This window comes from Alligator sinensis, unplaced genomic scaffold (assembly GCF_000455745.1).
Source record: "Alligator sinensis unplaced genomic scaffold, ASM45574v1 scaffold428_1, whole genome shotgun sequence".
Classification (NCBI taxonomy): Eukaryota; Metazoa; Chordata; order Crocodylia; family Alligatoridae; genus Alligator; species Alligator sinensis.
In genome coordinates, this window is record NW_005841919.1 from 2,601,807 (window position 1) to 2,615,397 (window position 13,591).

Below are 13,591 nucleotides of genomic sequence, written 5' to 3' on the forward strand. Positions count from 1 at the left end.
CTCAGTCTATTCCATCAAGCATCATGTTCACATTTCTCCCTGGTTGTCCTGACTTCTGATTCGGCTTTGGCTTTTCCTGACCCTGATCTTGGATCTTTCCAGAAGCTCCGCACTGGTTCTACCTACTCTCTCTGGCTTTCCTGCCATCCTGACTTGGCTTGGCTTTCTTGACCCTGATCTCAGATTTTCAGTGGAACTCAGCACTGGTTCTCTGACCCCTGGCTCCTGACCCCTCACTAATGACCTCATTACCCCCTTACTGCCAAATTTTTGGACCTGTGGGAAGCCCTGCAGGCCAGTTGACATGCCTTCATGGGCCAGATCTGGCCTGCAGGCTGGAAGTTTAGCACCACTGCCATAGAAAGACTGTCTGCAATCCCCAGATAATGTTCTCTTTGTTTTTGAGATGACAGTATCTCAGGCTTGCTGTCAGATCTTCATTCTCAGCTCCGGTAACCTGTACTGTCACCCTAACCTCCTTGTTACTCCCCAGGGCCTATCTACAGGCCCAGCCACCTATGTCCTGGATGAACCCTCACAGGAGTAGACTAGCCTGGTAACCCTGTATGAATAGTCTGTCTTCCTTTCTATAGGTCTCATCCTGAGAAGAAACTATGGGATAATCCATCATCATCCCAGACTAGACAGGAAACAGAGTGACAAATTGAATAATCTACCTCTAAAATTAGTTTCATTACACTTATGTCAAATGCCATAGAGCACGGGTGCTCAACCTTTTGGTCCTATGGGCCAGACGAGCGGTGCAAAGCCATCTGGGGGTCCAGCCACCCCTGCCCCCTGCACACCGGAACTGGGTCTCAAGGGCCTGGCACAGCTGCCTCCTGCGCCCTGTATACTGGGATTGGGTCTTGGGGGCCTGGTACTGCCCGCTCTGGCCCCCCACACTAGGATTGGGCCCCAGGGTCTGCCCAGCCCTGTGTGATGGGATCGGGTGCTGGATCCAGCATGCAAGGGCAAGGGCTTTTCATGAGTCTGGAAATTTGGCAGCAGGGGAGTAGTACTCCCCTACTGCCAGATTTCTGGGCCTGTGGGAAGCCCTGCAGGTTGGCTGACATGGCTTTGTGGGCCAGATCTAGCCTGCAGGCTGGAGTTTGAGTGCCATTGCCATAGAAAGACTGTCTGCAATCCCCAGATAATGTTCTCTTTGTTTTGGGGATGAGGGTGTTTGCAGAGCCAAAATTTCTAATTCTGACCACACTGTTGTAAGAGGAACTTGCTGATAACCTGCCCAGAAGCATCAGCTAGCAACTTAATTTTACACTTCTTAACCAAGTACCCTGGATTTTGGGTCTCTCTTGCTGCATCAGGTTCTCAAGCTCATTGCTAGGATTTGTAGCCAGTGTCCATTGGGCTTCTTAGCAAAGTAGCACTCTTAGGTTGCCATTCTCAATAGAAGGCATAAATACACATTTCTTTATATAGTTCACCATTCCAAAGGATCTTGGTATTCTTTCCTAGTCTGTTAATGCAACTAATGTTGTTGGTGGCCTTAATTTAACTGTGACCTACCCGGACTGTGTTAACCATGATCTACCTGGCTGTGTTAACTGTCCCAGGAATATTATTTCTCTTATCTAAAATTCATAGTTTATATTGCTTGAAAACTTGATCATATTCTTCTGTTTTTTCTCATGATTAAAATATCTGTGGAAACCTTGGTACCCTCTATACTATCAACATTTTGTTCCACTTTCCTGTTAAACATCTTTGTACTGAATACAGCCCAGAAGTTGGTCTGGGGAAACAGTGTCTCCCAAAGGGGGGAGCATTGAATAGTCACCAACCCATGTGCTATTTTTTGAAGAGTACCCACTGGAAACTTGCTCCTGTGTCAGGCATCAGTCATTGCTCCCAGAATTTTTGTCCTTGTAGGTAGCAGAAACTGTTCCTTTTTTACATACCTATTGAATTTTTGGGACCTATACATAAGCAAAGGAGTTCTGTCATCTTGTTTTCTATAATGACTAGGAAGTGGAGCTACTCTTAATTTTTCTAGTTGCTTTGTGTTGCCCAGAGCAATTATCCCATTAGTTTTTCTTTTAGCCTCTGTGTTAAGGTAAGGGGAAAGCAATCAGAACTCTTGGTAGAGGTGATATCTTTTATTAGACCAACTAGATAGTTGCAAAAAAAATCCTTATTTGCAAGCTTTTGGGCGTACGCGCATTGCTCAGGCATAGGAGAGTGCAAAAATTGTAAAATTTCTCCCAAGTGGAAATGAAAATTCATATTTTACAGGAGAGCTAAAAGGTGGTGTAAGATCTCCTGGCTGGAAAGCTCATTTTGTGTAAATTAGGCTCAGATAAAAATTGGAGCAGCCTACTTACCTCAAAGTTGTCTGATGGCAAGTAGGACATTGAATTATGCTTCTTTCGTATTAAGATGTTTTATATTTCACAGGAGGACTGGTGATGGAAGGCTCTCCAGGGCAAGGAATTTCTTTTGTGTTGAGACTGCTCTGTGAGCATGCAAATTTGGCTCAAAACAAAAGGGTGGTGCAGAGGTGTCAGCTTTCAGGTTTCAAGGTGTTGAATTTGGCTTCCTTCTTGTAAAATGATGAAGTTTTCATTTGCAAGGGGAACTTCCTAGGGTCAGGAAATGGGGAGCAGCTGGACTCTTTCAGCTCTATTCCATACCCAGAGGGCTCTCCCATTCTCTGGGAGATGTCCTAATATTCATGCTCAATTGTTTTGTTCTCCTGCCCTCTCCATCAGCCCCTTGAGGAAACCATGGGCTAGTTGCATTTTAAAAAATTCCATTTGTAGTTACATTTTTCTCCCAGTGCAGTTGCAAACTATCATCTTCAATCAGGGATTTCAATCAATTATTTACCCACCCACTTAGTTCTGTCCTCTCTTAATGTAAAGAAGAACTCACTAGTGTGAGCCCAGAGTGTTATCTGTTGACATACTAAAAGCGGTGTAATGAGGCGTTCATGCTCAGTCAGGAGCTGAAACCCGGCTGCAGGTGGCCAGCAGTTAATAGTCTGCCTGGCTAGCAGGCTGGGAGCCTGTTGCAACAGAGGAGTAGTAAGTGAGGGTGGAGCCACAAAGAGGGTTAAAAAGTTTCAAGAGCATAGTGTAGGGGAGAGGGGGCTAGGATGCTGAGGGAGAAGCTTGGAGTCAGAGAGACTGCTCTCCTATGGCCTGGGAAAAGGCAACGGGTTTTGGTTTGAATGCTTGCTTGCATGGGTGACTGGTTTCTCCTGAGTCTGAGGGGGACACTAGACCACCTCTGGGGGTCCCCCAGTGGCCAATTGCCGACTGGGGCGGGGGGTTCCCAGCGGTCAATTGCCAAGCCAGTGGTGCACTTCCAGTTTCGTGGCTGATGCTTCCAGGGGGTGCATGACCGATCTTAGGCGGTGCACATGCACTCGCATGCACCCCCTACATGTCACCAATGCTTGCTTATTTGTTTACCCTGATTTGGGATGATTTGGTTATTGTGACTGTGAAGTCTCTCCTACAGGAATAAAACAACTGGGAAAGCTTGACCTCAGAGTTGGCAGGCCTAGATAAGAAAGCTGAGCGAGTGACCTGCTTACAGGTGGCTTTTCCTACAGTGTTGGTAGCACTCTTTCTGATACCATGTTGGGCATTGTTACACTTAGCATGTGTTAACCACGCTTAAAACGCTGGTGTCCAACTATTCAAGTAGGATAATGTGCTAATTGCTTTTGTATTTTTGTAAAGTCATGGTTTTTTGAGTGAGGAATATCTCCCGACATATTAAGTGACATGTGTTGCCATAATGTGGGATTACTCCACAGAGATGATATGATCAATTACTGTCCCAGGGCTGGGAGCCGTAATCTACTGTGGGTCCCAGCCCCAGGACTGGAAGGGAGTCTCAAGCGAGCTCCATGGAGTGGGTCCCAGGCTGAGACTGAAAATCATCTGATTTTTAAGTCTGTGCCCTGGAATTGTACCATTGATGGCCAAGAGTCCATTGTGGTCCCAGGGACTGTCTTTGGGTCATTGCAGTATCATCCCAGGGATCGTCGCAGCACTGTAGTGGAGTCGTGAACTAGCTGTGGTGTGATCCCAGGTCTGACACCTAGAATCATCTGATTTTCAGGTGTCAGCCCTGGGACTGCACAGGAGCCAATTCAAGACTCTGATACAGTCCCAGAACTGAGATCCCCAAATCAACTGATTTTCAGTCTCAGCCTGGGGACCCATGGGTGCTGGTTGGAGACTCCACTGGGATCTCAGGGGAGCTGGTTCAAGACTTTGGTGCAGCACTATAATCTATATTTAAATCATAGTAAGTATTACCATGAAACTCCTCAGAAAACTTTCTAAGTTACATGAATGCGTACTATGATTTATATCAAATGTGTAACACATAACAAGGCCCTTGGTTTTGTGAACCTGTGACCAGTTTAAAAATGAGTAAGTTCCCTGTATATTGGGCCTGAGATTCTGAGGATAGGGAAGGTAAGCATGCACATCTTGTACCACTGACCTTACTAGCTCTTTTCTCCCACTATTGCTAACTCCACAGAGTATGTAACAATATAAGCATTAAAAAAAAAATCAGTTTTCAGTGTGTTTTTTGTTCTGCTGAATCTGTCACTGCTAATGGTGATGTGGGTGATAGGAGGGACTTGCCTGCAAATGGGTCTGAGATACCTTAGACCTGCCATTTATGAATGACATGCCACATGTGGAAAGTGCTGCATTTGCAGTGGGCGGTACTTCATTGTGCATATACTGAAACAACTGTGAAGAGTCTGGTGATCCAAGAATCCCATGCTTGGTGCCAGGTGGACGTGGGCACTATGCCAGTCCCATAGTCTGTCCAGTGACATTGCTGCTACAGTTCAATTTTAGAAGTACTGTGGGTGCCTTCTGCCTGAAGGAAAGAGGAGATGGGTAATGAGCTAACTCTTTTTGTGAGGTCTAATAGGTCCTTCCCAGGCAACTGTCATGATGTAACATGGTGGTCACTGTTAATACAAGTCACTGTTAGTGCCTGTGCTTAGTACAGCATGCATCTCTGCAGGGAAAAATGTACAGGCAACCCCTGCTTAACGCTGTTTCGCTTAACATTATTTTGCTATAACACTCATTTTAAATTGATACCTGATTTCACTTAGCACTTAGCGAGTTTTGTTATAACGCTCACAATCGCCATATTGGGTCATTAAAAACAATTGCAGTCGCCATCTTGGGTCATCAAATACTTCCGATTTTGGTTAACGCTCGTTTCGCTTAACAATCTTCTTTTTTTCAGGAACCAATTAAGAGCACTGAGCGGGGGTTGCCTGTACATGTCAGATTCATTAACACTTTGGGTATGCATTGACAAAAGTAAGATAGTTGGGTGTCAGGCCAGGAGTCGTCATCGACTGCACCTGATGTTTGGGCTCATGAGATCATGGTCATAAGACCTTGGTTTTGTTAGTTCTACTGCTTACACAAGTGCTGACAGGGGTATATTTCTTTGTTGTGGCTTCAGTATACTGGTTACCTCTGATTAAGCTGAGGACAAACAAACTAAAGCAGCCTATTAAGTGCTATTGTGCCAAAACAAACAAACAAAAGCATGCCTGTTTGCAAGAGTGGCACTTCTTCCCAACCATCATCCTCTTCGGTTTGGTTTTTAAATCTAGAAAAATAACCATTTATGGAAATTCCGCTTAACAGGGGAAAAATACCAAAAATATCTTTCAACACAATGGTTTGAGAATTAAATGCTCCAGTAGTCACAGACTTCCATCAAGCACCACAGTTCTGTGTAGCAGTTGGCCTGTCTCCAAGTGGCCTAGCCCAGGGGTGGTCAACCACGGGCCTGTGGGCCGGTTCTGGGCCTCAGCATCATGTCATTCACTCTGCAAGGCTACCCATGGGGAGCCCTGTGGAGCTGGCCCTGCACACTAGATCAGGCATGCAGGGTAGTGCAGGGCCCAATCCTGACACATGGGGCTGGTTAGAGACAGTGCAGGGGCCCTCAATCTCAGCATGTGAGACTGGACAGGGGTGGTGCAGGGTCCCAGAGCCCAATCCTAGCATATAGGGCCTCAAGGCCCAATTCCAGCATGTGGTGCTGGGTAGAGGCAGCGGGGATGGCACTGGGCCCGATCCTGGCATACAGAGCTCAGTGGAGGTGGCATGGAGCCCTATGGCTCAATTCCAGCACACAGAGCTGGGTGGGGATGGTGCGGGCCCTTGGGACTTAACCCTGGCACATGGTGGCAGTGCAGGACCTGATCCTGGGATGCAGAGTTCTATCTAGCCTGTTGACTGGCCCTGCATCATGCATCTGGCTTCTGGGACCAAAACGTAAGCATCACAGACCTAACCAATCCACCCCAAAATCAAGCCCAAAATTGTTAGTGCGCAAAGTCTTTCTCTGTATATCATGGGTTTGGTTTGTTTAGAAGCAGGGGGGAGGTGGGAATGCTTACAAGTTGGTTTACTTGTTATCTAAAAAAGTGTGCATGGTGGGGGGGAAGGGGATGAGACCCCCCCCCACTCTTCAGTTACAGTTATATTTTATATCAAATGTCCTTAGTACAAAGCAGCCCAACATTTGGAACCCATGGGCACTCTGTATAATGTGTTGGGAGCAGGTTGCTTTCAGGAGGGGAGGGACTTTGACAGGGAGTTTATTTGTGTTTATTTAAACTTGCGTGAAGTGATCTTTTGGGGCAAAGTGTAAGTAACCCTTCTTTACTCTCAGGTCTATTAAACTTTTAAGGGAAGTAATAGGTATTTGAGTTGTGTTATCTTTTATGGATGGGTCGCTTGTCAGTTGTTTCTCTAGTGTTTTCCTTTTAAAAGCTGTTTATGCACCATGGCAGACTGGATAGGTCAGCTGTTTTTGTTGAAAAAACTGCCTCTCTCCATAAGTACAAAATGCATGACAAAGATCTTTCCCTTACTGTAAACTGTGGCACAAAAGACAAATGTTTATTATATAGTTGCCTGCAAATGCAGATGACTAGAATCCTTAACCCAGGTGGTCTCTAAAATTACAGCCTAAACTCTCATTAACAATCCTTCAATATCCATGGGAGACAGATGAGCAAGTATTATTGATTACCGAGTATCATGTACAGTGACTGGCATTACCAAAGAGATCACATCGCCTCTATCCACCAATACAGCAGAAAAAGCACATGAATAAGAGCGCGTGTGTAGAGTTGTTCTTCCTCTCTCATTTCAGTGCCCTCTTTTCTGATTTCAGCTATAAGTGAAAAACAGTTGTCAGAAGAGATGCTATCTCACCATTGCTTCCAGTCATAACAGAAAGGTCAAGATCCCAGATAACTTTGTGAAACTATTTCTCTCCCTTCCCCCTAGCTTCTGACTAAAATTTTCCTTTTGCCCCAATGGAAGCAAAATTTTATTTATAATCCAACTGACGGGGAAAGTGCAACATGATATAAGTGGGGGCAGTTACAGCTTTTGGAAGAAGACTTGACCTAACTCTGTTTCCTGCAGGCCATCACTCTGTGTCGCACCAAGATAGCTCTCACGCGCTACCAACTACGAGGTAGCTCATGTTACAGGTCTGGAAATGAGATGCAATACCTTCATCCTAGTTTCCTGAATGATACAGGTTGATTCAGAGTTGTGACCTAACTCCAGCAGAAGCAGACTGAAGAATTTGGGGTGAAATGCTGGCCTCATTGGCTTCAACGGGCATTTTGCAACCAATAATATTTGAGTCAGGAGCTTGATATCCATTGATGCTGATGTAGGATCACAGCTGTCAAGTACCTTTGAAAATCAGAATACCAGCATTTAACATAAATCCCCCAATTTATGCCTTAATGGTGTGGATCATTTTATACTTCGCCAACAATGCCATTACATCCAGTGCCACAAAACTTGTACTTCTCATTCCTTTTTCCACTTTTAAAAGGTATTCTTAGCCTAAAGATAAGATATTTGTCATTATTACAAATGTCTTTATAAATGCTAAAAGTTGTTTCCTGTTCAGTGAAAAGTATTTTCTTATGTCTTTTCTCCCAATAGAAAGCTATTTCATCTCCAACTGTATCGCGCCTTACAGACACAACAAAATTCACGGGTTCCCACAAAGAGAGGTTTGATCCCAGCGGGAAAGGAAAAGGCAAAGCAGGACGAGAAGACCTCGTTGACGCTTCAGGCTATGTATCTGGGTATAAGCATGCAGGCACATATGATCATAAAGTACAAGGAAGCAAGTAAGCCTGGGTTAAAAACCTGAGAGAGAATATACCTGTAAGAAAGATGTAGATGAATCCCACATGTTTCAGTTATCGTGAATGCTAAGACTATGTTGTCAAGACGTGTTTTCAGGAACTGGAACTGATTTCAACATCTGCTGAGATATTTGCAGCACAGCACCACTTCATTACATTCCTCATGCTTACATTGGCAAAAAAACCCCCAAAACAAAACCCGTAAATAAAAGGTAACACAAAAGTTGTTGAGCTGTAGACAAGAAACCAAAAGCAAGGGCTGTTATTCCACACCTTGTCAATACTAGCAAAAGATCTGCAAACATTCCTAAATGTCCAGTTTGTTCTTGGGTGTAGAAGACGGTTAACTTCTTTCCAGGTAAGTGGGAAGGAGAGTCTTGTGATAGCAGCCTTTCTGAAGAGAATATCCAGATATTTATGCTTTTTGATTTGACTACTTATTTATTTTTAAAGGTATCTTAAAAGGGCACTGCCCACAAAGACACAAATTCAGCATTGTACTAATGGGAAATAAATGGCTGGAATATACAAGGTGCTATCATAAAAATCAAGTTTCTACACCATTTGTGAACAGCAAAAAAAGGACTTCTTTACTCTTGACTGAGACAATTTAGGCTCCAATTTATTTGTGTCAGCAGAAAGATGTGGAAGATACCAGCCCGCATTTCCCAACCCCTCAAAAAATACCCATAGACAAACAGACTTCTCAGAGCCAATACTGTACTTCTTGCAAATGACCACGCATACCAGTAGCATGGTTCTGACTGACATACAGGACCTCAATGGAGCTAACATACTAATATGAGATGTAAAAAGACTAGGCATTACTAAGGAAGTCTTGATGGATATATTAATATTGTTTGCAATCTGTTTTTAGTTTTGCACTGCCTCTTGAGTGAAGTGAAGGGGGTATTAAGTTGAGATACTTTGTAAATGAGAAATATGAACTAAAGACCACTGAGGATATTTTCATTGTTTGATGCATATTCTCATGAACAGGTAGACACATGCCCAGGGACCCACACTCTCTTTAAGTCAGACCAGAATTAAGAAAGTCTGTGGTCAATCTGAAATACCCCCAAGATGCTTATCACATAGTCATATAAGTGTAACCCACCACTAAGGCTAGTTATGTGATTTGCTAGTATCCGTGTTTGAAGCAAAGAGGCTTGATTCTCCCCCCACTGACCCTGTCAGTGCCAGGCAGGACTAATTCCACCAAAGGCAATGGATTTCCACAGCTACAAGAGGAGAGTGCAGTTCTCCGTCTGAAAAATGTTATAAACAGGCTGCTGAGTACCAACCCATCTAAGCCCAGTGTAATAAGTGGTAGTCCTTCGATTAAAAGTGGCTCCTTCTATGTCACTTAGTTTGCTGGTCTTTGTATTCTAAGCCATATTGGCTCTTGAAATTTCCATAGAACAAGCACTAGATTTTCTCAGAGTGCTGATACAAAATGATAACAAGTTCGGTTAGATTGGCTGTTTAGAAATGCCAGATTAAAGTTCTGCTTTTCTTTCTACGAAACAGAGTTCAGACATCAGCTTTAATATAGAATAAAGGTTAATCTACTATATTGCCTCTTTTTTATCACGATCCCATGCAGGGTTCTACGGTGCCCTAAATAGCTTTCTTTAGTGAGTTATATGCACTAACCTCATCTAACTCCTCATGCAGGGCAACACTCTGTACTTGGCATATGTCCAGAAACTGAACACTAGTTTTCAACCCTTCAACAGCCTGTTTTTTGTTTTCTGCTGACATTCAATGGAAGCTTTTCTTGTAACTTTGCCTCCCATGACCCTTTCAGCCAATGCATTGATGGGAAACCAAAACAACAATAATAAACACAGGGAAAGCACTTCCTCATGGGCTTGGAGATTCTGTGTTTTGCTTTTTGTTTGTGGTTTGTTTTGATTTTTAGTTTGGAGGAGAGGAGGAGGTTTGCCAAAGCTAACACGTGGTTTTTCACCATTGGGCTTTTTCCTCTGGTGGCTCTGGGTACCTGATACAATTTTACACACACACCAGGCTGTCAGCCTGGAAAGATTTTGTGAAGAGATTTCCAAGTGCTTCAGAGCTTCACCCACGTTTGCCAAATAATCCAATTCCTGAAAAAGGAAGAATGATCCACTTGATATCTCCTACTGGCTACCTGCCATTTCTTGCAAAACTAGATAATAACTTTCAGCCATGTTCTGGTACATGGGATTGCTAAATTATACCAAAGAGCAGTGGAAGGCAGAAAAATGTAGGAAGTCAATTCCTTCTCAAAATACAGCATTGAAGCTACACATCTGGGCAGTCTTTGAGGACATCTGTTTTTATTACCATGAGCAGAAGGCTCATGAACCTTGAATTGGATTACGGGTACCATAGTACAGAAGCTGAATCTTCTTACCATTGACATGAGCACTGGGAGCCTGATGCAGTTAAGCAGATTTGGGTCAGATCCAAAGCAAAGACAGCATCCTGCATGTCATTGAATCCTTGCAGCATTACTAGCAAACTACCAGTACCTTATTCAGTACACCAGGCAATCCCAGCTCCCATGGGCTGAAGCACTGAGAGTGTTTTGATGGTGATGAAATACTGATGATCCCTGAGGTGTGTCAGTGGTCCAAAAGTTGTTGCCCTGCTCTGTGGCCATGCAGATGGTGTGGCAAAGCATGCAGGGAAGAGATTGAAACTCGCTGCTGTGAGCAAGTGAAAGGCCCCAGACAGAGAAGGGCCTGAGTACAGAGGAGGTTCTGTGTTTAGAGTGGGTGCTAGTCTTACTTCCATGTGCTGATGTTGAGAAGACGTCCTTAATGACTGCTTGTCTCCCAGATGTGGGTTTGATGGTATCAGCCCAGGTATAGCCAGAGATATTACCTGCTACTTCTGTTTTTAGAGCTCCTTTAAAAACAAAAAATGTTCCCTGAGTGTCTGAACTATAGCTCTGAGAAATCAATGGGAATCTTTCCTCTGACTTCAGTGGGCTTTGGATCCAGAGATGACAACGTTGTACCTTTAAGGACTTTCTTCTTAAAAAGCATGAATCCATTCTGCTTTCATTTTTTTAATTTTGGTTTTCTTTATTGGGTGTGTAGAAAGTTGCTCTGAAATGAGAGTGAGGAGGGAAGATAAAAGCTGGGAAAACAGTCCATTGTGACTCATTTTTGTTTGTTTGAGATTTGAGAACACAGGGGAGCAACAGCTCGAAAGCACGTATTTCTCAGGTGTGGATTCATCCTGGCTCTCATACTCATAGTCTCTGTGGAAAGGAGGTGAAGAATATCTCCTGGCCCCTGTATAGTTGCATATCTTGCCTGTGACACAGGCCTTTTCCCTTTGGCATCTCAGAAGATGGGCAGAGGGGAGGGTCAGTGAACAGGAGACAGTAGGATGCACTCCATCAAGAGGTGTGTAGTGATAGGTGCTCTCACTGTGCACCAACCCCTCTAAGTTGCACCAGAAAGGTAGGGACCTAACCCACTACAAGTTTTGTGCTTGCCATTCTTTTCCTTGTGCCTGAGCCCATTCCATTGCTCTGTATATCAGTCTGATTTGAAGCATATAATCTTGCCAGTGTCCCCCTCTCACGCTCTCTTTCACTCTCTCATGCACGCATGCGCACCCCGCCCAACCATTGTCCTCATCAAGATTCTGTCTTCTTTATTGCATTGCTCTCAAGTATAATTCAATCTTGCATCTTTTGAAGCTCTAACACTGAGACAAATGTGATGAGATGCATCAAATGCATCAGGCAGGCAAGGTTCTTTGAGTAGATGTGATATCTTTTATTAGACCAACTGAGTACTCACAAGTTTTGTGCTTGGTGGGGGGGACTCAGTTGGTCTTCTCAAAGAACCTTGCCTGCCTATGTCCTTAGACCAACACAGCTACAACCAAAAACTCAGTTAAATGCATCAGGGCAGTCATCCAACCCACACCGCCCCCCTGCCTTTTTTTTTAAAACAAATTGAACAGTTTATTTAAAAATAAATTCCTTAAATTACGGGTGTCAAAAAATGGACCATGGGCCAGATCGAGTCCATGGAGTTGTGTTATTTGGCCTGGGGAGCTAGAAATTTGGTGGCGGGACAAGTGGTGGCTGCTGTGGCTCTGGGCACCACAGCAATTAATACTGCTGCTACTCATTCTATCCCCAGATTTCTGGCCTTGTAGCCAGCCTGTGGATCAGCTCCATACTCCAGATCCAGTTCATGGGGATCCTTGTGCTACTCATCTGGCCTGTAGGCCTGGATGAGTGACATCTCTGCCTTAAACAATAGGATTGAGTATGTTCTGTAGGACATCCAGCCATAGGGACTGGACTTCAGGCACAGTGTGTAAATTGAAGCATATGCATAAATACTTGCAGGACAAAGGCCCAAGATAAGATGCTGATTGAGACAAAATAATATAATTAATTTTCTTAAATCATGAATTGTCCTAAAATTCTGTTTTGATTCTGTCATTACTGCTGGTAAATCACTTAAAACATACAATGTGCTGTAATGTATATGCAGTGTGGGTGTCTCGCTACTTAGGACTTCTTTCCAGAAATCCCAGTTATATAGAATTTTCAGTAAATTTTTCTTTTTTTTTTAATACCACATAAACTATTGTGACAGCCTTACATATGGGCCATTTTAATAGCCAATTTTGTTTCAGGAGTTTTTCTATATGAACAATTTATATAACTTTTACTCAGATTTTTAAGAATCCAGACAAAGTAAATATTTTATACTGAGTAGGATAAGCCACTGGTTGTAACATTTGCATGTTGATTTCCTAGCAACCCTTCAGTTTCAGTCAAAGATGTATGATTTATTTCTGGGTGCGTGCGTGTGCGTGTGTACTTAACTCAAAAGACTATTCAAATATCAGAATATATATTTTTCAGTAGTTTAAGGACTCCCCCTCCAAAGATCTTTTTGATTAACGCATGAAAATGTAAGTGTTTTGCTGACCCTATGTGAAGAGGGAAAATCCACCCCCACAGCTTTCTGGAGTTATAAAAGACATAATCTAATATATAATATTTTGGTAGCCTTTTAATTTTTTTACTTAATAAATAACATCTGGCATTTCACAAATCGGGTTTAAGGGAGTAAAAAGAAATAATTCCTAGTGGGTTGGTTTGCAGTGGTAGGTGTATCATGCTGTCCCATATAGGCTTGCAAGGATATATATAAACCCCCCACCAGATCTTAAACTTGTTATTTAGAAATCAGGTACTATTTTGAGGCTCTTAACTGTTATGAAATAAAGTGTGATTCTTTGTGCCTGGCTGTACCACAGTGTCATTGTTGTTAAGCATAACCCTGCATACATAGCATACAGTGATGCATATGTTTGTTTATAGGGGGCATTTGTCTGTGTCTTTTG

The 13,591-nt window shown here is 43.3% G+C and overlaps 1 protein-coding gene across 2 annotated transcripts in view; it reads left to right on the forward strand.

Annotated features, from left to right (window-relative positions):
* TPPP (tubulin polymerization promoting protein) overlaps positions 1–8,457 on the forward strand; it is a 111,292-nt gene extending 102,835 nt beyond the window's left edge. For both annotated transcript variants that reach the window (XM_006018979.1, XM_006018980.2), the window contains one exon: positions 8,007–8,457. In XM_006018979.1, coding sequence (XP_006019041.1) covers positions 8,007–8,201 — 195 coding nt within the window. In that variant the 3' untranslated portion in view covers positions 8,202–8,457. The remainder of the gene's footprint in view (positions 1–8,006) is intronic.
* The last annotated feature ends 5,134 nt before the right edge of the window (positions 8,458–13,591 follow it).